This window comes from Myripristis murdjan, chromosome 5, assembly GCF_902150065.1.
Source record: "Myripristis murdjan chromosome 5, fMyrMur1.1, whole genome shotgun sequence".
NCBI classification, from domain to species: domain Eukaryota; kingdom Metazoa; phylum Chordata; class Actinopteri; order Holocentriformes; family Holocentridae; genus Myripristis; species Myripristis murdjan.
In genome coordinates, this window is record NC_043984.1 from 28480772 (window position 1) to 28507880 (window position 27109).

Consider the following 27109-nt stretch of genomic DNA (forward strand, 5'->3'; position numbering starts at 1 on the left):
TATTGACTGGAGAAAGGCCTCAGAGATGGGCTTTTTCATCCACGTGGGAGGAAAAGAAGCATGAATCCAGCTTTGTGGTGGATAGTAGGTTTTTATAGAGCAGTGAGCCTGCTCTTCCAGCCACATTAACATAAACGAGAAAGGCCATGCATGCCGCCTCAGAAGACTGACCCCATGGGCTTTCAGTGTTATGACTCCAATTCTCACTGCACACACTTGTAGTATGGCCGCTCCTTTGCTGCCTTGTACCATACTTTTAAATAAGCCAGCAGAGCTCTATTAAACAGTTGTATACTACTTGATAGGAAATAGTACTGAGGCAGACAACTGGGTTTCTTTTCTCTCATACATCGAGGTTTTCAGAATGATTCCTCCAATATTCTTAGCTTTAGTTGTAAGCTGTTCACTCATAGTGTATAATGATCTTGTGTTTGACTCCCCGCGGGTTTTCGGTTTCTGTCATGGTGAAGATGCTCTGGTCCTTTAATGCTTAATCCGCAGTGCCTTTGAGGAATAGAATGCCGATACACTTTCAGCTCAGTGTTAAAAAAAAACCAATTATAAAAAAGGGAATTTACGGCATTGATGAGGGTTTACTTTAGTTAGCCTCTCTGTGCTGTGGAGACAGAACTTGAAGGGTGAGGCTATATGCTCCAGCCTGGTTGGACCTTGGTGCCTGTCGCGTTGAAAAGGACAAATGTCATCACACTGTGGGTGTGAAACATGCATGAATGCCTAGAACAATTTATGTATTGGCTGAAGTTCAACCTAGATGACGTTTTTTGGTGCTGCGTGCATTTGTGTGTGTGTGTGTGTGAGTGTGTATAATAGGGAATATGGCCAGCATGAGGGTAGAGTTTACTTGGCGGATAGGAGGAGCAGGTGGGCTGCACTTGTGGGCAGGCGGTGCTGTGATTCCTCCGGGACTGTCGAGGCCATATGCAGGACAGCTCAGCGTCCCTCACCGGGCCTGTCCTTACAATAGGTTGCAACACATGTGCAACACACCCCGGTCTCAGCACAAGAGCATGTCTCCCAGCAGGTGAGTCCCTTCCTGGGCCACAAATATGTCATCGCGTGCAGATAGAAGTGTCCTCTTCCGCTGCGGCATCCCGATGACCAATGTGTGCTACGGCCAACAAACAGCAGTTGCTCTAAAAATCTTACAGTGTTGTTCTCTAACAGGGATTTGTTGGCCTCACCATCCATTGAGTTGACTCACTGCGCTGAGCACTTGCAAACACATGTTCAGCCAATCAGGGTGAGCCATATACAACCTCAAGGTGAGGGTGACTCCACTCTTCATTAACTCTTCTTCGGGGCATTAAGATGACAGCTTCGCCGAGGACAGCATCGTCTGACAATCCACTTATTGCATGGTGGTTCGCAGTCAATCAGGCTTGTGATGCAGCTTGTTGTCGACGTGCCAGACACAGCACAGAGGGTGGAGTAATCAGACTTCACCCCCTAGATCAGTAAGGTCCTGTTAGGCGGTGAAGCCTGTGTGAAATAGAATGATAATTGCAGGCTTTTACATCCCACCCTGCTCCTCCACAAGTCGCTGAAGTCTTATTGGATAAAAAGTGGAATTGCACTCCTCTTATGCAGGCCGGAGCACCATGCGCTTTTTATTTGTTCACTGTGGTTTGCCGAGTATTGTGTGTACAAATTTTCAGAGTACTGAGGCGACTAGATGAGTAGTCAAGAGAATGCAGTGCAGTCACAGCCGTTTCACATAGAATGAGGAGCGCTGTAGCTCTGTTTTTTTTTTTTTTTTGATGTGCACACCAGCTAACCACAGTTGGAAGATAAATTCACACTGTGCGCGTGTTGTAAAATAAGATGTTGACTGTAAAATGAAAGACAATAGCTGAGTCCCAATGGTATACTAAATGTTGCAGCATGAGGCTTGAAACATATGTGCAGTAAAATGACATATCTATACGGTTAACCCTACTTTATAGCTGTGTGTTTTGAACAGCTAGACTGTGAGCCGTATTTTATGACCGACATAGTGTCAGTAGGTAAGGATTTGTACAACCTCTGAATGATGAAATAATTCAGCTGCATGTTACCTAAAACGATTTTGAAAATTTACCACTGAGTGTTTCATTTTTACTTGACAATTAGCCATTAACATTAGCATTATCCACAGTAGAACGTAGACAATTAAATAGCAAACGGTTTTGTTGAAGGATAGTGATTCTGCATGTTTAGTGTGATATCCACAAAATGTATGTTCTTCACACTTCTGCCAGTCTTTTCTCAAAGCAAGTAGTTGCAAACCGTTCTGCCACCACATTGTCATAAACGGAGTAATTGATCAACATGGGAACTGTCTTGGGAAGTGACACTGTTTCTGCATCCGGTGTAAAAAAGCCAATAGACATGTCTGACCCTGTGATTGTACAACTTGAATTACGATGTATAACTGTCGTCTTAAATTAACATTCAATTCAACAGCAGTGTCATTCAGACTGACATTTGCCAAACTTGGCCTGCTGTGGTGTCTCTATGCACAAAGCTGAAAAACACCAGCTTCACCTGGGTTATTTTGATTTGTGCAACAACTTGGCAGTCAGTGCAAGTTTGCCTCTCTCTGTAAATAACCAAAAGTGCAAGTTAGTAGAACTATCTTCATTTTAATGAACTGTCATGAGAGATTAAGCATCCCTCACCCTGGTTTGCTCCCTTAGAGAGAATAACCAGCCAATACCATGAATAAAGTGGAGTGTGATACTTAAAGGCGGGGTGGGGAGGATGCAAGATATGCTGGATTGAAATTATAGTAATTTTCAGTTCAAGAGTCTTCACAAAATTGACAATAGTTAAAATTTGCAGTGAAATGCCACTGTTAACATTCTCCAGATATTATTTCAAGGTAGACTTCATTCAGCAAGTTATATAATAGCTTTAGTTAATTTAGACTCAATTAACATTAACAAATAGAGCATATGCATCCACGAAAAAAATCAACACACACTCATGATCAGCTTCCTCGGCCCTCCTCAGCATGAAGGCCATTATTGAGAGGTTAGTACTCATGTGGTTATTGATCCTGCAGGAACTACCTGTTTTTAGTGTAAACTCTGTAAGCCTAGGGCTAGAAAGTAAGATCAAAGAGATGCATACAGATGATGAGAGTTAGCATTCTCAAATAAGATAAAGTCAGAATATTTTACTGTTACATCTCTCAATTCTCAGCATGTAACAAGCCTTTGCAAACTCGTGGTTATTTATGTCTTTGGCTCTCTCGGCTCTCTCGTTCTTCACTGTCTGTCAAGCTGCCTTCAGTTTAATTAATGACTTTGCAGTAATTAAATAATGGATTATTTGTACATGGCTAATTGGGCCCACAGATAATTTTTGTGACGACTGTTGAGGTGACTCTCCCAAGTTATGTTTCATCCATTCAGTCACTGTGATAAAGCGTGTTGATTTTGAAAGAATTTCCACTCATCGTTTGAGGCTCATGCCTAAAATGGTGCTGCTTTCTGATTTCTGTGCCCGTTGTTTTAAATATTAGTGTGTACGTCAAGCATTTTAAAAACAGCTACTGTAAGTTCATAGAAGCAATGCAAAATGATTTACAGTGAAATAAAACAGTAAGGAGATGAACAAAACCTCCAGTCATGAGGGATCTGGCCGTCCAAGACAACAGACTTGACACTCTATTAAATCATTTATCACATTCGAGCCATCAAATAGTTGGACTTAATAGTAATAACTAAGGCACAGCTACAGTGGCTGTGAAAAAATATTGTTAAATGCGATTATAAGATTCAAGTTTTTGATTTTTTTTTTTTTAAAGATATTTAAGAGCTTCGAAACACTTCACTGAGGGTCAGTTCACACTAGACTTGGATAATATTGGGCAGCATGATACAGAGAGGTGATAATAATGACAGGATAAACATGAATCTGTGGTGCAGCTGTTATTTGTGGCGGATGTATCAACATTTTTACATGCTAGTCTCTGTAGAATCGTGCATATTTTTTGAAAGACGCATATAACTGTGCCTAGTTGGTATTTCTTTGGGTTAAGCCTGGATAAACATGGGCGAGTTGTCCATCCAGCGCAACGAATCATAAAAAAGCTGTACTCACTCAATCTCCTATCAGCTGGAGTGAGCAAGTACCACGATGTAAAGTGAAAGACTGGGCAGAGGTTTTGTCGCATTAATGATCCAGCTGACAGAGGTATAGGACATTTTTCACCAGACCCGACTGCCAAAGGGTCATTTTGTAATTTTGCAGCCTAAGTGTTTCATTGAATAAGAAAGACTGTGAAGCAGAGCGGTACACTGTAAGAAAAGAGAGAGGCGGTGGGGCTGGGTTGAAGGGGGTGCTACTCATGTCAGAAATATGGAGTTGACTGCATTTTAACATTTTATGGTAACAAAAGTCAAGAAAAAAATTAATTAAATTTAGCTTCTACTATTCCACAGGTCTGATGGATCCATGGTCGGTGCTAATCCCAGTCCATTGTGTGTGAAGCACCACTAACATCACACAAATTGAGTATATACAGTATACTAAAAATGAATAAATAAAAGATTAACAGAACAATAAGGCAAGAAAATAGCATGTATACAGTAAACATATTCTGCATTTGCATTAACAGGGCTGCAGAGCGCCATATATCTGTGCATGAAGTGTCACAGCTTGCACAGTGGTGTCAAATATATTATGAAGTTACTGCAAGAAGCAAGTGGCAACCAATAACAAAAAAACAAGCCAAAAAACATGCAGTTATGTTTACATGCAACCAGCAGATCTTCATTCTGGGAAAGCCTAGTGCAACAAAAACAAGTATTCAGCTGTTTCTATTATGTTCCTAAAGCAGGGAAGGGAGATTACAGCGAAGAGGAATGAGTCTTGAGCGCAGAAGTCGCCTTGCCCTTCCGTTGTCATTTACATTGACGTCAGAGTGGGATGGTGTAGGAGCAGTGTGTCCCTCTCTCTGTGTGTGTGTGTGGTATCTGTGTATATAACTTACATATAATTGTAGACCCTGGGGATTTCATCTTTCCAAACATGCAAACACACTTCTGCTTATTCCTTTATATGGTCCTCCAACCTTAACCTGGGGGCTCTCTAGGATGGATTTATTGGTTAACCTTGTGCATATGTAGGCATACACACACACACATGCACACAGAGAAACACATGTATACATACATTTTTCATAGGATAGATCAATTTTTTAAATTGTCAGTAGGATTCAGCAATGAGGACAAAGACAAGGGAATATTTTTCAGATGCACATAGAATCTGATTCTCACAACTATACTGTAGTTTTCGAGCAATAAATTCAGTATGTTGCTGTACAGAATAAAACAGGAAGAAGGAGAGCTGCAACTACCATCACTTCCACCGACATGGATGGAGACAATATCATCAGAGCTGCTCCAATTTCTAGGCTTCTCTCCAAAACAGCCAGCGCTAGAGAGAAACTTCTCTTTGATTTCACACCAAGCCCTCAGACAACAATAACGGCTTTGCAGCAATCCATCCATCACTTTCTTTCTCCTCCAAAAACCTCAGCAGCGAACTCTTAACAAGCAGCTGCGTGGCGCGCCGGCCATGCAGTCTCTCTTCATGATATCGAGGCGCGCCGGTCTCACCAAATAAAAGAGAATCCAAATGAACATGCCGATGACTTTCAAGATTTGACTTGCTTCTTTGATTTCTCTTTGAAGAGGGAAAGCCGGCAAACTTTACAGCTAATTAACTCCTGAACAATGCCGAGTCCTGTTTACAAGATTCAGTCATTACTGTTGCACCTCTTAATGCCCTTTCTTCACAGCCCAGCTAAGGACGGGAGTTAATATCCTCGTGCTCGTGTGTAAACCAGGAAAATGTTGCCATGTAAATTTGCATTTTCCCTATTCACATAACCAATACATAACTCTATTACTGTTCAAATAAACAAATAAATACAATAACTTTATAGCTTGGATTCTGCTGATTTGATGAGGGCGTTTTAGCCAAGATGGGGTGAAGGTTGTTTGATTTCATACATACAGTATTTAAGAATTAGGTTGCCCTCGTACAATAAAGTAAATCCTCCACTGCAGTGTTCCCTTTTGCTGACTCATTGTTTTAGCTGAATGCCAAAATCTACTCAGGCACAGCTAAAGTTATGGCAGATGGTCACTGGTCCGAGATTGCAGATCCAAATTCTCCAGTCATATTAAAACACTCATTCACTACTTGGCAATGCGCTCACTCGTTGGACTGATCCGCGAGAGCATTGATCTCGAAAACTGGACCGGCTCTCATTTAGAGCTGTACAGTAATACCAAGGAGTTGTTAGCTTGTTCCTTTCTTTTGTATATTTCAAGCCCATGTTTCACCTTTTAAATAATATATTTTGAAGTATTTGTTAAAAGCGCAACACTTGCGCTGTCCCACTCCCTGCAGATTTGGGCTATTTCATCAGCAAAAAGACATCACAGAGAATAAACCCAAACTATGCAACTACGCTCATATTCATCACACATGCATTGCCTTTGAGCGATATATTCATCACAGCCCATTCGGTTTCAGTTGTGCTGGACTTCAGACAAAACCCTACAGATTTGCCTTGATTTAAACATCAGGCTTTGGGTGCAGCAGCCCCAGCCCCCTCTGTCAAAGGCATTTTCATGCTCTGAACTTCCTATTTTCAGTTCAGTGAAACGTTGATATGAGAAGCCTCCTCTCCCTGGTGGAGAATAGAGCTGTTTAAACTGAATGTGAAGAGAGAATGAAAAATGAAGCTTGTTCCAGTATGCAATGGCATGCAGAGACAGAGTAGAGACTAATGAGAGCATTAGACACAATCTATTTACTTGGCACGGAGGAAGGGAAATACAACAGATTGTGAGAGGGCACAGAGATAGTGCCTGGGAGAGTTTATTGTCATATTAGAGTTAAGGAGAAGTGCGTCCCGCTTTTGTGCACATATACAGCATGTGCAAACTCTAGAAAGGACCTTGGTCTCCCTGCAAGAGAAATCAATTTTGTGTGTCTATATAAACATTTGTTCTCAGTCATGAAACCATATAGTTTTTCTTTTTTGAAGCTCGAGCTCAGAATGACTCATTGTGAAGATAGGAGACACAATAAAAGTCAGCAGATGAATGGGTTCAACCATGGTTCATTGTCTCTGAGAAGACAATTGTCTCCTCACTGGAGATATTGTGCCAACCATCCCAGCCCCTCTCATCTTTTATCTGTTATCAGCCCTCATAGCTATGTTGAAAATTTCCAAGCTTATTCTGTTTCATCCTAACTAAAACTTGCTCCTAGAGTGCTTCATTGTGTACATGGTGGCACAAAACAAGCTTGGCATTATTACTTTTTCCTGCAGTGGGCAGTCCCGCTGAGAGCTAGGCACAACTTTTGCAGATTTATGAAGCTTAATTAGAAAATTTTGTCAGCTGGGCAGGACAGTCCAGGGCAGTTTGTTTGGTCTTACTATGCTGCTATCCCTGATTTTAATGGAAATTTCTTGGAAAAGCTTGTTTCATTTCTCTAAATCCCTGGTTCATTTGGTCTGGCGTTATTATCCGCTACTACCCTTCATCTGTCTTTGCCTCACTTTATCCAAAATGATTTCGATAAAGTATGTAACATGTACAAATGTACAAACTAAGGTGCAATTTTTGAAAGTGTTATTTTGTAAGTTGTATAGTCAAAAATTTCTAATTCTGGCATTCTGCTTGATGTGCTGCCGACTGCGTGTTGCCTGGGTCATTTCTTTTTTCTGTGATAATTGTTCGACCCGCTATTACTGTCAGCTCTTTTTCAGGGTTGAATGTTTTGAGTCACGCATGCAACAATATTTTATTTAACAAAAACAAGGCATACCAAGGCATTGCACTATCTTCTCGTTCATTTTGTTTAGAAACATAAATTACTAAAGTGACAGCCACGCATATGGATATGATGCACTCCCCTGTAATTACAAATCCCTTTATTCTGTCGTCCTCTTTGTAGACTGTGGGCTGCCTTGGGTCTTTGTTGTATCAGAACACAACATATTGTACTATAAACTTGAATTCTTAAACATCCCAATTTATTGAGGCGATGATATCGTTTCAGTTTTAAGTCTTATGTTTGTCTACTTTCTTGTTCAAGACTTTATTTTTGGCATTAATGGTCTACAGTTATTTAACTACATAAATTAAAATGTCATGAGCACAACAACAAAAAAAGGAGCCCTTATTCTACTATGTATAGCACAGTTGATAATGGTGTCACATCTTTGTTTCTATGTCAAGCCTCAATCACAATAACAATCTTTACCAGCCCCAGTATACACCAAGAGCCACAAAAATGACCAGGCTATAATGCAGAGTAACACCCGCTGCAGTCTGTGTACTGAGTTCAGCTCTTGTTATCACTGACGTGGCTGCAGTTGTATTCCCATTTAGTTGACAAACCAAGGCAATTGGCTCCCTGGAGAACCACTGGACCAGCAATACACACACTTAATCTGTGCACCACCCTTCAACTGAACCTCAGGGTTTTTAAAAACTCACAGCTTTCAGACTTCAGTATCTACTGGGGCTGCCGCATAAAGGAATGACTTCCAAGGTTTTAGCTGCTCTCCTTCCTTGGCTAATGCACAGCAGTGACTGGTGAAAGCAGATTTAGGAAGTGGATGGGATTAGAGTCAGAGGCGGCTGTCACTGCAGGTGAGGACTTGATGGAACTGAAGGCTACAAGATGGAGACAGAGCGCACGCCTGGCATAAAGGCGACAAACTAGCAGGGGTTGCCTGCCTCAGCCAATGTGACGTTGCCCATCTCTGGGAATGAATATCCATTTAAGGACATGACTGTTAATGCTGCAGAGAGCGCAGAGTACATGTATTTTTCTCCTTGTTGTGAGACAGGTATCAGGTACAGCATAATGTGATAGTCATCTGGAAAGCTAACAGCGTTAGTCATTTATCACTTACAAGCTGTATCTGCACTCCCCCCACCCACCTTACCTCTGTTGTAACCACACACATACCCACACACATACGCAGAGAAACACATATTATTAAAATGTAGGAGGCCCGAATGTATTGTGAACCCAGCGCTGTGCCTAACAAGACAATTACATAATATAGATGTGATACAGAAATGTCATAAATGTGAGCTAGTGCATACATGCTGAACGATATGGGATTAGACAAGTCTGCTATAGCCTAAGGTCTGCTATGGTTCAGCTGCAGCACAGAAATACCATTTCCCTGAAGTTTGCCACAGGAAATAGTTCATCACCACTGCCTCAATGGGGAGGCGTTCATCGTGGCATCGTAGTCTTGCTTTCATACGTTATCGCTTTATAGTCTCTTCCTGTCAGCTTCATTAATGGCCTCTCTCGAATTTATTGCTCACAATTTGTCTCACTTTTGCACTATCAATTTTACAGTCAGCACTCTGAGGGGACTTTCAATTAGGGTGAGCTTGACATTAAAACTCCATCCGCCATTATTTATCTCTGGCTTGAGAAGAAAATATTTCATGTAATGTCAATTTTATGCGGGGCAATTAATGTTTCTGTTTGCTGAAGCAGCATGGAGGAACTGAAATCTAATGAGATTAGCAGTGCACAGGGCTCGCTGTCGCTGGGGCCAAATGAGGAGCCGGATCTCTTCTTGTAAACAAGGGACTTATTTTTTGGAGTCCTGAGGAGACTCAGCATGCCCTGAGCAGTATCCCTTTATTAAAGATCTCATTTATGCCTACATTCTACAGTTGTCCTGAATACCTTTTTTCTAAATATTTGGATAATTGCTGAGCTTTGTGACAGAATATTGGACTATTCACTCCAAACTGATTATAAAAATAAATTGGGTTATAGCAAAGTGCACTCAAAATGAACATAAAGATCTCCCAGAGGATAAAGGTGCTGCACCGCCAGTAATTTCCCCAACAATTTAAAAAGCTTGCAGAGAAAATTTTTATATTGTAACTTACTTACTTTTTTTTTTTTTTTTTTTTTTTAATGCAATTTATGTCTGGGGATAATGTACAGCAGCTGGGTTCCATCTCCTGCAAAAGTTGTCTAAAACCTCCACTATCGATAATACTAAGCAGCTTCATGCCCAGTGCAATAAACTCTATTACTGCTGACCTACCTGGATGAGAAAGGTAATGTACCTATCATACAGGTACACAATGATTCACTTATTGCATCATGAAGCTAAAGCATTTTCAAACTTACTAATAAAATAGTGAGGCAATACATTACAGTAACCCATGTGTTTATGTAGCACTTCTGGTTCTAAAAATCTGCAATTTTGCACCGATACTTACTCAGATGTTTTAGCGAGCTCAGCATGCTGGGATGACAGAACAAATTTCCTTTGCATATTTGACACGTAGTCTTCTTGTCATCAACCAGTTCAAAGTGATCCCTTCCTGCAGATGTTTTTGGCCCCTTTTTCAGTCTGTGTGTTAGTGCTTACACATGTGACTAACTACAGTTTAACATGAAAGAATGTCTCCAACAAAGTAAATCGCTGTTTACAGCGCCAATAGCAGTTTGGAGACAGGCTTTCAAATGAGGCTTGATCAAATTTATGTGCTTGTAATCCACGTAGATCCCTCATTCATGCTTTCTTTCTTCTTTAGCAGTGGGTGCAGTTATTTTTTGAATGTAATACAGTACAGAGCAGCATTACTATACTGTGAAATAATGTTTCTTAACCAACACGTCATCACAACAGCTCTTGTGTTGTAGTGTCTGATGGTTGAAAAGAGAGCATAACTTGAATTTTCAAGCACCTCTTATGACTGGAGCAGAAATAAAGCATTACGTAAGCAAACATGTAGTAAAAAAATGGCTTTTGTAGTGGACTTTTGCATGCATATTTATAAATCCTGTAGTGATTTAGGAGGCCATTCAGTGGGGATCCTGTGCTGCCTATGAGAATTCAGGGTTACCGAATTATTCTCAGTCCAGTGATAGAGGATTGAACATGCTGTAGGAACATACACTGCAGGGATGTGGTAATGATGAATGTTAATTTGTGGGTAAAGCTGAGTGTGTGTGTCAGTGCATACTGTGCACATCTCTGTTGTCTTCTCTCCCTCCAGGCTTGTCAGGCAGAGTTAAATAGGCTTCTCAGGAGAGCTTCAGTGTCTCAGGTCAGGGTCAGCCGGTGCTAGAGCCGCGCGTTAACCCAGCCAGCCTCTCTAATGGCTCATCACCCCGAGGCCTTCCATCATCATAAATAATTTGCTGTGATGTGGAGCTCCCCCTGGAAGAGTGCTGTATCTCTAATTAGGCGTCCAAAATCTGACACTATAACCTTACACTGGAATTTAACACACTCACACACATGCACACACGCCAGGGATACGCACACACACACACACACACACACACACACACACACACACTAGCGCCCTATGGACTAAAAATGACATTTAAGTACAGGAGTTTGGACAGAAGAGCTAAAATTAGCCACGGTGGCTGTATGCATTGCAAATAGGAAAGGACATGAATACTTATAGTACGGTGATGTACATGCATTCACACTTTAATGCACATGTATGCATTCAGGCATACTTTCCTGTGCTCTCACACACACTGCTCTCCCTCAGGATGAATTGTCTGTAACAGTTGTATCAAAACAAGTAGGCATGTGTTCTCACACACTGTGTCCATGGGGGATGTGCATATGTGCCACCTTATCTGAAGTATACTATAGAGAGAAATCAGGTGACATTAATTCACCCTCTGGCTGTCACAGTGGCTGTGTGTGTGTGTGTGGTTTTGAACTGCACATTGCATTTCTTAGCATACGATTGGTCTGTCTCAGCAGAATTCAGTAGTCATGCTTAATTTCTGTGACGTTTTGTTGACTGGGAAATAGATCATTTTGCAACTGATAAATCCGATCACTGTTGTATTGTGATTATGTCCGTTTGTCAGAAACAAATCATGGTATCTGGTCAGCTCTCTGTTTTGTGGCAAAAACATCTCAACTGCACACTGGCTAATGCATTTAATGGAAGCTATTGTTGGTGGTGGCAAGTAGTTGCATCATAACATTATGATCAGTTACTTTGCTGGACCTGCATGATGGCGCCTGTCACGACTGTTAGCAGATTTGTGATGCAACTGCAACGCCTCTGTTGAACCAGGTTTTATCAGTACTCACACATTTCTGCTCATTTATTGTACGTAAAAGAACAGTTCACCCAAAATATAAGATGTTTTCCCTCTTATCTCTAGTGTAATCGATCTGTCCAGATAGTTTCAGTGTGATTTGGTGTGGTTTCCATTCTGCTGTGATCTTCCCTGTCTCTCAGCAGCCCAGAATGATGAAGCTGGACGGATGATCCTTTGTCGAGCTCAAACTGTCAAAAATCTAAATGAGAAAAAACTCTTAAGCAACCGCTCTTCCCAAGAAAAAAAAAAGTGACAAGGATGTCTGCAGCTCTCGAGGTTTCATCGGGAACTATTTCTTACCGAAGAACACAACCTATCTGCCTGTAATTCATATTCAGTTATGCAGTAATTCACTTCTCATCTACTTAAGCCTACCAGCTTAATTATGTGTGTGAATTGCCTGCTGATTTGTAAATGATTGCAAGTGAGAAGGAATAGATGTCATGCACAAAAAGTTAAATCCAGGAGCAGACAGCAAAGTCAAGCCCCAGATTAATCATCAGTACAACACAAAACAGTTAAAACCATACAGACAGAATTATCCCTTTGACTGAGAAAGATCTACAGCATATCATTTTACACATTTCTTCATGCCTTGCAGGTTAAACACACAAAATGCAGCAAAAGGTTTGTGCTCAGACTGGCAGCTTACAGAGCTCACAGTGATGTGCTCCTGCTATCATACGTCTTTCGTTATCGCTGTTACGCAACCATCTCCTGTGTGGAAGAGACATATGAGATTAATGCTGGGGGCTCTGTCAGGATTATGCCACACTGAAGACACTAAAGATGGTGAAGGGATGATTTGGGGACACCCATGGACAATTGTGTTCAGGTTTGAAGTCAATGCTTGGCAATTCTCGGCAGGTAATTATCCTTGCTGCTTTCAACAAGAACGCCTGTGCTAAGAAATGCAAACAAACAAAGCATGTTTGATTTTTGAAGCTGGCGGAGCTGTCAGTCAGCTCTGAGGTGATGTTCCAGGAGTGGAGAAGTATTATCTTTTGCAAAACTTTGCGGGGCGTCGGTTCCTCGGGCTGTAAGGCGCACAGGCTCCAAGCAGCTGTCTGCAGTCTCTCAGAAAATAAAGCAATTCATATCAAAAATTATTCTTTATTTTCCACCCTTATTAAGTCTGCGCGGTTTGTTTTTCCCCCTTCCTGTGGAAAAGTTGTGGAATGGCGGGCAGCTGTTGTACAGTGAGGTGGTCGTCTGCCAGTCCCAGGAGGGCTGAAGGCACACAGGCTGTGCATGTGTACTTAGTTGTGTATTTGTTATATGTGACAAGATCCCACAGTTTCACCTCTGCTCAGAAGCCTGTGTAAGAAGAGGCTTGTAATTTGTCTCATGACTATGGTGAAGTGTAAGGCTCACTTGTAGGTTAAGCTTGTAGCGCTGTCACTGCAAGTGATTAGTCAAAGAGGCTTCCAAGTATTGCTGTGCGAGAAAGAGCGATGGCAAAAGGAAAAGAGGAGGAAGTGAGAGGGAATTACAGTGGAGAGGAGTGTTTTCTCAAACTCACTCATAGCTGAAGAAGCCTCTGCAGTGCTGTTTCATTCAGTGGAGAATGCAGCCACATGAGTCAGTTATTGAGCTCGCACCTTGTTATGAATGACTGGCAGCCTCATGATTTGTTTAAGGGTCCTGTGTATGTGCCTTAAGATGGCCTTCAATAAGCCCTAGAAGAAAAGTTAAGTATATTGCCAATACTTCAATCCTTCAAATGTCTGACAGACAAATGAGAGATGTAATGAATTCATGAGAGAGTCACTGAGGCTGCCGCAGACACCGACAAGTGGTGCAGTGGCTGTGAATCTGAAATGGGAGCAGAGGAGGGCCGAGGAGAGAAAGATGGTAATTATTACAGCGCAGCCTGAGCTGTCATGCTCCCGCTCCTAGCGCACTGTTAAGCCAGTGCCCCGGGACACAGCGATTCCTCGATACAAGAGAGATGCGAACTACAGGCGCAGTGAGACATACTGTAGAAAAGGAGACTGTCAGCCGTGAATAATTAATTCAATTGTGTGTGCGCCCCCTTTTTAAAACCTCTGCCACCGTCTCTATTCTAATCATCCTCTGTGCACGCTGCTGATTGATGCAAGTTTCCCTCACTCCATTTATTCCCTATCTGCCGTTGTTATCCTGCTTTTTTCTCCCCTCGTTATAGACCTCTCTATTTCTCTTGGTTCCAGATTCCTCTGCTGGCCCCGCAAAGGTTGAAACAGCAATCCTAATATGCTGCATTGCAAGTTTAATTAGCACACTAAAAAGCCCCCGAGACAGTGCATACGAACTTTTATGTCAAAATTTCCAAGAAGCCATTTCCCCTTAAAGTCAAGTTTTAAAAGACATAATTCATGTGAGGTGCAGTAATGAGGCGGTGTGATGAGGTTGCAGAAAGTTGTTTGTTCCCCAGCGGAGTGTTTTCCGAGAAGTGTGTCCACGAATACCGAGAAACAACAGTGAATTAATGCATTTTGTACCATACACTTGGAAATAATATATAACATGGTTTGATTTTGTCCCCCATCCCCGGTGCGCTTATTTCATTATTATGTAGAGATATTTGAGGAACAGTGCAGCAGTAATTTTTCCAGTGATAGTTGCACCGCCAGGGTTATGTACCGGCAGATTTAGATTTATTGTGTAACATCAATATTCCACCTTGAATACACTGTTTGTAGAGTAAATTCCAGCACTAATGGATCCTCTTGGCCTTTAGTTTGGCCTTTCATCCATAAAAGTTCACTCAGAATCAGACAGCTTTAACATTAATGGGGTTTCACTTTTATACAGCGAGCCATAACTTTCATTAGCGCATTTGTATGTGCCAAATGTTGTACTTGTGGTGCATAATGTCCGTGAATGCAAATCTCCTCTATTTATGATTAAACTTAATCAGATGGCAGTGTTTCCATGCTGCAACCCCTGCTGTCGGGCTACTTCCTTATTTAAATGAGGGCTTTGTTCGAAAATCAGCCCTGGGACCCCTCATTAATTTAGAGCTATAAAGATTACTGATCGGGGTGAGCCGTCCTGTTTCAGTGACACTCATTATGTCTTCCTCTCCTCTCCTGCCATTGATGAAGGAAGACAATGCAAGGGGACTGACTCAGGGTACAGTGAGTACAACCCAGTGTTCATGACTCATTCACAGTGTAATACAAGTGATCACAATGAGCTTAAGACAAACACAAGGCCTTACTGTATGAGACATATGACATATGAAGGAAACTGAAGGGCCAATCCATCATAGTATTAATCCTAAATCAGGTCTGCAGGCCACTGTTGAAGGCTGCAGGCCCATGTTAACACTGTACTGTAACTCAGTGTTCTTGTTCTTTGAGTTTAGCCTAAATCTATAAATACTTGAAGCACAAAGTTTCTGTTTAGTTGTTAATGCTATTCAAAGTTTTTGAATACATGAGTGTGTGCTGAGTAGAATTTCTGTTTTTTTTTTTTTTTTTGGAGAATTTTAGAATTTCATTGTTATCGCTACCAGCTACCAAGATTCTGGTTTTGTGACCTTCCTACTATTAATTTTAATCCATGTCTGCATTATGTTTCACATCTGTCTGCACTGTTTCATTTAATGACACATCACTCACCATCGTCCAGCGCATGTGCATTCTTTTTTTTTTTTTTTTCTTTTACATATTGGATGCCTTTTCACATACTTGACTCTTTGCTGTTCAGATCTAGGCACATTTGTAGCTTGTTTGAAATTCAATTCAAGTCACATCTCTGAAAATGCCACTCAGTCTGACCACTCAGATCAGGGCTTCAGTATTGCTTTCCTGTCACTCCCCACATGTACTTGATGTGACACGCTGTGACAAGAGGAGCGGAGAACAACAAACATGGAGGAACCCAGCAAGGGAGTGCCACCGCCTGAGCACACGAGGAGGTTTATACCACTCTCTGTTGACATCTTACATGAATGTTTCTTGCACTGCAATTAGAAACTTGATAAAGACTCAGTATAAACCTCCTCGTGCAGAGCAGACAGCCTTAAGGATTACATTTGAAAAACAAATCGCATGTGCCTGCTGTCTGATCATAGCGTGAGCGCTGCCGCCAGAGTGTGTTCAAAATCAGATTTTTGTGCCTTCAACGCCGTCACTTAATGCGTCCTGGGGTGATTAGATGTTCATCTTCACACAGACAAATGGAAATGCACCAAAAGTTTTATTTCAAAACTCTGATAACCAATCCCATGTTTGCAGATTTCTCTCTACTTCGAGTTTAGTAGAGCCACTCTGCAGCAGTCCAGCTTTTATTTGCTTTTTGTTTTCTGTTATCTTCCAGTCAGTCAACATGTTTGTTTTGAAGGCATTCAACGTAAGTGAAATTGAATTATGAAGGATAGTTTCTCTGCACCCTGTAGTTTCCCGAGCACCTTTCTTCACAGCATGAGAGAGCAAGAGACAAACACTGGCAATTAGAGCATCTTCCTCTCTCTGGCCTATGTTAAGCCTGAGCGACTGTCACCATACCTACCTGTGCTGACCTTATCATCTCCTTCCGGCTAAAGGCAAAGCCCTATCACAGGCTCTTTGGACAATCTCTAGAGATCAGAGTGGATGAAAAAAAATGAATGTCAGGGATGTTTATTTCCTAATAGCTTGAGAGTGTGTCCTTGTGGCCCCGCGGCTCCAACCAACCTCAAGGCACAGAGTGAAAAAGTGAGAGGGAGAGAGATAGACATAGAGATATTTTGGACGACTGAGCCTTGTGCACTCAGCCATCAAGATTTCATTTTTGAAAGAAAAAAAAAATGGATTTATCCATACATATATACAGAAGCATGACTTATCGCATGAGTGAAAAGACATGTTCAGAGAAAGTCTAAAACCCTCCAGTGGTTTTAACACCATCTGTCTCCAAGGTAATCATACAGCATGCAAAACATATTCAGCAGACACAGAAATATACACGTTCTGCATGTGTAGATATCACACGCCCTTATGTTACACATAAGGGCACATACATACACACAGAATACAAATAATATTCTGCACACGTGATTAAATATGCACATTACAGACTGTACACACACACACACACACACACACACACACAAAGTTACACAGCCACACCACATATAATACCCACCACAAATGCATTGCGTGACTATGGATAGTAAGAGTATCATATTGTACATGACTGTTATATAGAGAAGTTAAAAAAAAATCTCAAATTGCATTCATTCCTATAAACCAAGTTTTTATCTAGTAAAAGATTTTGATAGCTGGCTAATGCCACAAAATGTTGGACTTTGCATTCAGATAGTACATTATGTGAAGCATTATATCTGACTTTTTTTTTTTTTTTTTTTGGTCAGGAATGGGATCTAATTCACGTTGCATACTGATTTTTACACATGCAGCTCATGCAAAACATACCTGCACACCACTTTCACTTGTGACTACAAAGTATGCACGACAAATCGCAGAGGTAGAGACAAAAGTTATGGAAGAGCGACCACAGCTTATATGAGAAACGCTTGTGGCAAATTATTATGGCTAGGCAGTAGCTGTCATATCAGTGCTTTGTTGCTTTTTTTTTGCACTGAATACCAAATCTCCATTATGAAGAGTAGAGGGAGTGAAATCCACATCTATGAATAATGCTAAACCGCAGTAGGGAGGTGTGAGACGGAGGTCTGAGATATCATGATGACTTATGTGTTGGATGGCTGTGGGACTGATGACTGCAGATCTTCAGCCGTGAAAAATTGGGCTCTTCTCTATAGATACACCACATCTGCTTTGACTGCTTTCTCTATAAAGGCGACAATTGAGATTGAGATTCTCTGTGAAGAGAAAAATTTAAACTCTATGCCATCTGATTATAAAAATGACCTCAGACTTTTTCAATGATTTTTGAAAATAGAGGAAATCAAATCTGCACACAGAAATTTTAACCATCTTATAAATATTTCATGGACCAATTGATCATCTTTATTTTATAAAATGAACAACTTTGTACAGATGGCAAGATGTAACCTCATGCAAATGTTATTTTTTGTGCATAATGCAGGGACTGGGAATGACAAGTTAGCTATTTAGCTCTATTTTTGCACTGTGCATCTTCTTATATGTTTATGTATTTAACAGTACATGGTCCCTGTTAAATAAATCAAATGAAAAGGAAATGCCAAAATATACATATTGAAAAAAAAAGTGTATTTTTCAAGGAGCTGTTGACAAATGGAGCAACTGTAGGCAGTTGGATGCCTGGTTTCTGAAACAGTGGCTCAGATGTTCGGTCTGATGTTCACCGCTTATTATTCTCAGTGCTCGTCTCTGCGAGCGATAGATGGTCTGTGGTCTGGCAGGTATGGTGCAGCAGAGTTCGAGTTTATCTAAACCTCCCCAGGACAGGTTCAGGAGAATAAACGCTGAACAATAGTCTTCTTTTCAAACTGAAGAATGAACCGTGCAGATTTGCCCAGTGTGTTTACAGTTTAAAGGGCCATTTCACTCTTTATTCACCTCAATACAGTATTGAGGTGAATAATAATCTCTACCTTGCCCTATAACACCCATTACAACTTTTGATTAGGTTTTTTTATATGCAATATTTGATTTGGATTTGAAATTTTAATCAACTATATGCTATAGTTAAGTATGTAAAAAACTCAAAAGGTTATAACATCAAACCTTTTTTTTAACTCTATTCTTTTGTGAATAGAGTTAAAATTCACTTGTATGCATTTACTCCTACTACTTTATTACTATATTACGTTCACTGCATTTGCATTATTGTATTGATATATAGATTTGGTTTTGGTAAGTGTACCTTAAACTGGCTCTGATTTATTTATATAAACACTACATTTCATTAAATATCCTGAACTGAGTTCTTTTTACCAATAATGCCTGACAATCAGCTTACAGACAGTACATTTAGTACAATGTTTTCTTGGCATCCTCTTCTTTAATTAGGGATGAAGGAAGAACTGCGACAAAACAGAAAGCTAGATATAAAGTGAAAGAGGAGACGAGATGTTTAGAAACAAGCCAAAACATCTCGGTAGAGGAATTTCACGCTGAGATTAGTGCAAATGGCCGCTTTCTCTCGTAGGTGAGGCTTACCATCCCAAACTGATACCAGCTGCTCGTGGCACGGCCCAACATTATTTCATTGCAGCAGGTAAAATAATCCCTCTAACCGCTGAATTTAAAAGCCTTGAGACAGTGCACATAAGCACTGCTTTTAGCTTAATCCTTGACTTTATCCGGACTCAAGTGTTACAAGACTTTCTCCATCGATTTCACCAGGCAGGAGAGAAACCTCATTTGCTCATCGCCTCTCCTGGATGGAAGAAACACTATGCCTCCTAATAAGCCCAGATCTTTATTGTTATACATCTTCTGCCCATAAATCTGTACTACATCTGCAGAAAATCTATTGTGATACAGAAGGCTGGCCCTAGCAAGCCCCGCTGGCCAGCTCAGGTCACATACTGGGCCATAAAGCACCGTGAGCCATCGATCGCTGCTCCCTGAGGGCAGATAACAGTCAGAACATGGGGTGATAATGCTTGACTATTGCTGATGTGCCCATTATACAGCGTTAGGTTATGTGACACCGCCAGCATCCTGCTCTTTTCGCTTGAGAGAGTTCACAAATTCTTCACCACTTAGAGTAATTCATATCTTTTCTAAAATAGGAGAGGCTTAACAAGATGCTTAACAAGAAAAGAAGTTTTAGGTTTTATTTCTCTGCCTTGCATTTTTGTGCGAATGTTTAGGTCTGCAGATTTTTTTTTTTCTGTTGTATTCCACCATCAGCCCAGTTGGCAGAGAGGATCAGAGAGAGGAAAGTGTTTCACCATGAACCAGAAGATGAGGTTCGTCACTCTGACTGAGCACAAAAAGCTCATCTAAAAAACAAAAATCATAATGTAGCAGGGACTTGCTTGCACTCTGCTTAATATCACGTTGCCCAACTTTAATTGCATACTATAAAACTACTCAGTTGCATGGTTCTCAGATAATGTATATTAAATAGTTGATAGAAAGGTGCACTGATTTGCATTTTCTTTTGCCAGATTTTAGAAGATGGTCTTAAAATTCAGGTTGAAACAGCCGATGTCCCTCTTGCTGACCGCTGTAGCTACTTCCTTCTGCCGGGCTCACTCTGCATTTCTTTCATTTTTAACACTTCCTCTGCAGAACTTAACTTCATTTATGCAGCATAACTTCACTGAGCCAAAACATTTAGCACAGAGAGACATAGACAGATGGAGCATGAGAGGGAGAGAGAGAGAGAGAGGGAGCAGGGAAAGGTCAGCTCCTCGCGTTCACTGTATAACACAGACTCTCGCCTCAGATGAAAAACGAGGTTCAAAGAGCGCACGCTTCCCTCTCTCCACATTTTCAGACGTTCCTGTGTCGAGCCTCGTTCATTTAGATTGGATTATGAATCAGTTCGTAGGGTGTGCTGAACAGATTGCCCTCTTACACACGACGCTATATTTCTCTTGCTGTCTGCGCTCATTTACATGTGGACATCAGTCAAGACAAGAGTGCCAGCAGAGATGAACGGAGTTGTGTGGTTAGGAAAGACGTATTTTCAGCCATTATTCATTTGGAGAAATTTCGCTGCGCAATCGTTTCCAGCAATGCCCTGCTTTACATTCATACAGTTTTACATCCGCACATCGGGGAGCTGCCCAGGACTGCCGGCAGTAAGGCTGCCGCCGTGTACTGTTGGCCACTGAGCAGCTTCACAGGACTAATTAAGTGTTGCGCCTTGTTTAAGAGCAGCTGACTTGAAGCCGCTGAGGGAGGGAGGAGTGTTACTCAGTTTCCCCACCAAATATTCACAGCCAGTCCAGGGGATTCGAGTCCACAGATTTCTCATTACAAACCCACTTGTTCTAACTGACCCTATCTGCATTTCTTTTTTTGGTTGTGAGTTGTTTTCTCAAAGCAATAATTAAGTCACATTTAGCCAGCGGTCAGCTATTGTAAATACATAGTGAAATCAACCAAGGGCTGGCTGATATGAACAAAACCAAATATCACAATGGCTTGGACTGAATACCTTGATATCGATTATTACTGGTACTTTCACATGATATTTACACACAAGAGCCTTTTGATAACCAGTCATTAGTACAGTTGATATGATAGCCAAGCAGGTAGAGGCAAATATCTGTGACTGAACAGCTGCAACAGTGATAGGTTCAGAAAATTGCAGCCCTTTACTGTAATACAGTCTTTAAGCCAAGGAAAAGACAAAACTGCCACACTAGAGGCTGTGTTATCTTTGCAGGCTCCCACAACAGTGATTCACTGCTTGTTTTGGAGGCTCTGTTTCTGTCTTTATCAGGAGGAAACTGTGTAAAAAAAAAAATCATCCCTTGAAACACAAAAATAACACGCCAATTAGGCTAACCATAAAATGTTAAATTCTCAGCAAAAACCCGCGCTGGAGTTGAGCAGGTTGGTCTCAGATTTCACTCCATGCTGCGCAAGAGAGGCGGAGAGAGTCTGTGCCGTAATTAGGTGCATAAGTGTTGATGCGGAGCTCGTAAAGTGCTCCAGTTCGTCTCTGAGTCCTGGGGTGCTTTGCCTATAAATGCTGACTCCCTTTCTTGATTGGAAATGCTTCACTTGTTGCTGAGGTTGCCTGGCTCGGCTTGTGGATGGTGTTAGCACTTTCTCCCTCTGCTCCCTGACCCCTGCGGATTGCTACTTTCACCCCATGCTATCACTGGAACTGGTACATTCAGTGCTGCCGTGCTCCACTGCAACACCACTCCGTACACCAATTCCCCTAGCAATCCTTCTGTAAATTATATCCTGGTATAAAGTTAAGCCCCTGCAGCAGATCCTCACACACACACACACACACACACACACACACACACACACACACACACACACACACACACACACACACACACACACTCTTTCCTACAGCTGTACTCTTTCTTAATGCAGGATTATGAAAGGCCCTGTTCCAGTAGTTAAGTGAAACAAGCCACCGCATTGATATTCACTGTTTAGCTTTAGCTCTTCCACCTTTAAAACGGCTTTCTCAGCATTTAGTGGTGTGAATCTTTATGACCGAGTGAAGATGAGTTAAACTTTTGCCCAGTCATCATATCGTGTAATATTATATTATAGTGCATTATGAGGACGAGTTGAGCAGAAATAATTAGTTGGGCGGGAAGTCAGAATGTAACTTCTTGAAAGATTCATGGGAGTTTTCTCTCTCTTTTTAATTCTCTCTCCTCAGGTCAGGAGTGGCCATGCCATTTGGCTGTTTAACAATCGGAGAAAAGAAGGATTATAACAATCCTTCGGAGGTGACAGATAAATATGACCTGGGACAGATCGTTAAATCGTGAGTATTTCATCAGAAGCTGAAACAACTGACACAGCAACATTGTGATATAATGAGCGAACTGTACTGTGACTTTACATCAACCATTGATGTACTGACTAAAAATTTATGATTTGGAGCCACCCTTGCCTTTTCATTTCAGGGAGGAGTTCTGTGAGATATTTAGGGCCAAGGACAAAACTACAATGAAAATGTACACATGTAAAAAGTTCCTCAAAAAGGATGGAAGAAAAGTCCGCAAGGCTGCAAAAAATGAGATCCTCATCTTAAAAATGTAAGTTGCTGTCTTTGCTTGTACTGGTTTTTACTTGAGTTTTTCCCACTTAATGAGAATTCATATTTTTTTTTTACTGCACTAGATTTCAGAATGAAATATTGTACTTTTTACTGCCCTTGCATTTATCTGTAGGCTGTAGTTACTCTGCAGATTAAGCTTATACATGCAAAACATAAAATGTGGGTTATTTTTAGAGTTCATACTATCCAACAGTATATGTAGCAGTTAGAGCCATAGCATTAAATTACTCCTTACAGGTTCATGCATCAGTACTTTAACACTCTTAGAGGAGCCATTCTTCATAAAGACTATTTTTACACACATTTTAAATGCAGGACTTTTACTTTTAATGGAGTATTTTTCCATTGTCACTGATACTTTTGCTGAGATTAAGGATTTTAAGTTTCATTTCTGTATGAGAAGTCTCTTCTAGCAGCCTGACACATCCAGTTTGAATACACAACATGATGGCAAAAGGCAGATTGTGTCCGCTTCATGGACAGCGGTATACAGGCATTGTGTTTACAGAATCAGTCACCAGGACAGGTCCATAATGAAGTTAAGAAATACTCCAAATCCTCTTTTAACTGTGCGCTTGGTGCGTACAGTAGCTTTTTGGACCAAATTCACCATGACGTTTCCTGGCTGGTACATTGGCTTCAAAAGGCGTGGTCAAATGCTCAATACTGTGCTGCCGCATTGTTGTCCTTGTGCACAAGTGGACACATCAAATCATATAAAGCTCTGGCATGAACCCGCTTATCTATGGATGGGCAGTTTATTTATGCATGCAGATCTCAGGGTCGTGAAGTGAACCGAGCTGATTATGTTTACATTTATAAAGGACTATATGTTTTTGCACATGGTTGCTTCCCATCTTGGCTTCCTTGAGTGTTGTTGTATGTGTTATCCACAAGCATTAACTCATTTCCCCTTAAATTTACCCTTAAGTAGCTTTGAAGTGTTTTTTTTTCCCCCATATTGTATGACAATGTCACACACATATTCTGAATCTGCTGGTTATGGCTATGATCATTACATCAGTTAGGAAATATTTAGATGTCTTGTGCATTATTTTATACACATACACGTGCACATGCTGTATTTGAAACCTTTGGAAACGTTGGGATCTTCACTAGAATTTAAAATAAAGTTCTGTGGGTTTGAACAGAGCCCGGTCATTCATGCAGTAATGACAAACCTGCTGATGGGAGAGGAGAGGGGAAAGCAGTGTCGTACATTATGCATCTCACTGAATGACGGATGCAACTGCCACCTCTCTCTCTCTCTCTCTCTCTCTCTCTCCCTCCCTCGCTCCTCACATCTCCTCAGGGTGAAGCATACCAACATACTCCAACTGGTGGACGTCTTCGAGACCAGAAAAGAGTACTTCCTCTTCCTTGAACTGTGAGTTGAGACGTCTGATGACAGGAGTGTGTGTGTGTGTGTGTGTGTGTGTGTGTGTGTGTGTGTCTGTGTGCGTGTCTCTCTCTCTCTGCTTGTCTTTGCAATAGCTGAGGCCTCCTGCATGTGTTGATTATGCACTCGTGGGGAATGAGCTGTTGTAGCCCGAGGCCCTGTAGATATGAGAACAGCTCTGAACTTCACTCATTTGGTATTCAGATATGATTGCTTGCTAGCTGCTCCACATTCTCATCAGCATGTGTTCTTGGGGAATTTGATGCATTTCCATGGATGTGTTAAATGTATGATACTCGTCTCCTCCACCGAGGACACTTGATGTGTGGGTTTTGGAATTCTAGTTATGAGAGAAATCATCAAATATAAGAGAAAACATCCATATGGAAATGACTAAAATCAGATCCCTTAAGCAAGTGTGGATTACGTAATCTTGTCAAAAGTTTTCGCCCTTGTCGAGTGTACACTTTATAATTTTCTCATCTAATTACGTAGAAATACAACCTGAGGCTTCTACATCACTATGATATTTAGAGGCTCTGGGCAACAGATGCATCAGACAGGCTTGTAATTTGAAAACTGTTAAAAGATGTCTGGATCTGTTACATGCTAAGACATTCACACATGCAGGAGGTTCAGCAACAGAACTGTGCAATGCATGATGGGCCTCCCTGTCCCTTCCGCAGTGCAACAGGCAGAGAGGTATTTGACTGGATCCTGGACCAAGGCTACTACTCAGAGCGGGATACCAGTAATGTGGTGCGCCAGGTGCTGGAGGCCGTCGCCTACCTCCACTCCCTGCACATTGTTCACAGAAACCTCAAGGTAAGCAGCTGTGGAAGTGCAGGTTTTCCAAATCAGTATCCATCCATCCATAAAGGATTCAAGGATTCAAGGATTCAAGGATTCAAGGAACTTTATTGTCATACCAGCTCACATTTACGTGTTAGTGGTATGAAATTAGGACTCAGGTCCCGGTGTAAGCCTAAATAAATAAATAAAGCAAGGTAAAAAAAGAAGTGTAAATATAAAAAAATAAGATATATAAGTATAAACAGTATATATGAATATAAACACTATGTATAAGTATAAACAGTATATATGAATAAATATAAACAGCCTATATACATATAAAAAGTATATATATATATAATAAATATAAAAAAAAAATATATAAACAGCCTATATAAATATAAACAGTATATTTATAATATAAACAGTGTATATGAATAGAAAGTGGACCAAGTGACAGAACCTGACACCCGGTACTGGGATTCAGGAACTGTTAGTGATAAACCCTCCACCTATCCACTCATTCATTCATCCATTCATCCATTTAACATACTTCCTGTCCAGAGTCATGGGGAACATGGGCCTATCCCAGCATCCACTGGCAGGCACTAAATCAATATCTAATAAACATGATAGAAAACAAAGTTATACTCTACAGTGTTTCCACCAAGATACTAGAGACTTGGACCAATCTGGAGATGTAATTACTTTAGATGTGAATAACAAAATGATGGAGTTAATGTTTATCATTCTACAAACACTTATTGCATTCACTGCAGGTTGCTTCCTATTAGAGAATGTGCTTATATGAAAATATATGCATTTCATAAACAAAATAATTTAGATCTGGCCTTAGGAATTCAGATTTTATTGAAATAACAAAAGGACAGAAAGGCATTCCTCAGGGTTTCTGATTTGTTTTCTACTTGTGTTTTGTTTTCTTTTAATAGTATAAATATTTATGGGTATACTTCCTCATCATTTCTGTTCAGAAGGCCAACAAAAAACCTCATCACTGTAACACAAAGTGTGAAGAGGGTCATCTCAACAGATTGGATATGTTTAAATAAAACCTGCTGTCGTCTTGACATGCCATCTTTCCTGTAGCTGGAGAACCTGGTGTACTACAACCGCTTGAAGCACTCCAAAATAGTGATCAGTGACTTCCATCTAGCTAAGCTGGAGAACGGATTGATCAAAGACCCCTGTGGGACCCCGGAGTACCTAGGTGAGCATATCAGCTTTACCAAGCATGGCAGGAAGACATTAAAGTGACAAATTTCTCGCAGTATTTTTACACAGGGACATCAATGGCAAATGCGATGTGGCATTTGACTGTGGTTTTCCGATGCGCAGCAGTTTTAACCATGTGTCATCGCTTTTCTGCAGCTCCTGAGGTGGTTGGCAGACAGAGATATGGCAGGCCCGTGGACTGCTGGGCCACGGGTGTCATCATGTACATCCTGTAAGTTGTGACATGACACAATCAGAGTGGAGATGTTTGCCCTCCACGATGAAATAGGTGGTAGAGATTATTCTAGTGTTTCTGCCTGTACTCATACGAGGCAGCTGAGAAACTGTTGGTATTGACTGATTTTGACAAAATATGGATCATTGATGTGTCTTGTCTTGCTGTTGACATCGACAATTACTTGCACTGATTCACATAAAGGACAGACGTTTTAGCTTTAAAAAAAAAAAAAAAAGAATGTCATATCATTTTATGGCACATTTTAGACATTTATGCTACTTTCACATCACATGGTATTGACCATAAATATTATCCTCCAACTTGTAAACAACATTCACATCAACAATCCAACTACAACTAGGAAGCTCATATATTTTTGAAAGCTCCGATTTATCCAGCTAGGTGGTAAATATTGTGGAAGTATCTGTAAAATGACATCCTCATATCAGTCACAGCCCACCGTTAAAGGTAAATAAATCCCAGTTCAGTGCAGCTTTCATCCTGCTTTTATCATATCAAATAAATGCTGAAATAGTGTTACCTTTTGATATATAATTGAGGAGTTCCTGTTCAACTTTCCAACTGATATGAACCCTTGTAAGTCGTAGCGATGGGAATCT

General features: G+C 40.9%; 1 protein-coding gene across 1 annotated transcript in view; it reads left to right on the forward strand.

The window, feature by feature from the left end:
• Positions 1 to 27109, forward strand: part of camkvb (CaM kinase-like vesicle-associated b) — a 40677-nt gene that overhangs the window by 11939 nt on the left and 1629 nt on the right. The window contains exons 2-7 of the mRNA XM_030050606.1: positions 22423 to 22530; positions 22673 to 22804; positions 24140 to 24214; positions 24913 to 25051; positions 26126 to 26246; positions 26408 to 26483. Coding sequence (XP_029906466.1) covers positions 22436 to 22530; positions 22673 to 22804; positions 24140 to 24214; positions 24913 to 25051; positions 26126 to 26246; positions 26408 to 26483 — 638 coding nt within the window. The 5' untranslated portion in view covers positions 22423 to 22435. The remainder of the gene's footprint in view (positions 1 to 22422; positions 22531 to 22672; positions 22805 to 24139; positions 24215 to 24912; positions 25052 to 26125; positions 26247 to 26407; positions 26484 to 27109) is intronic.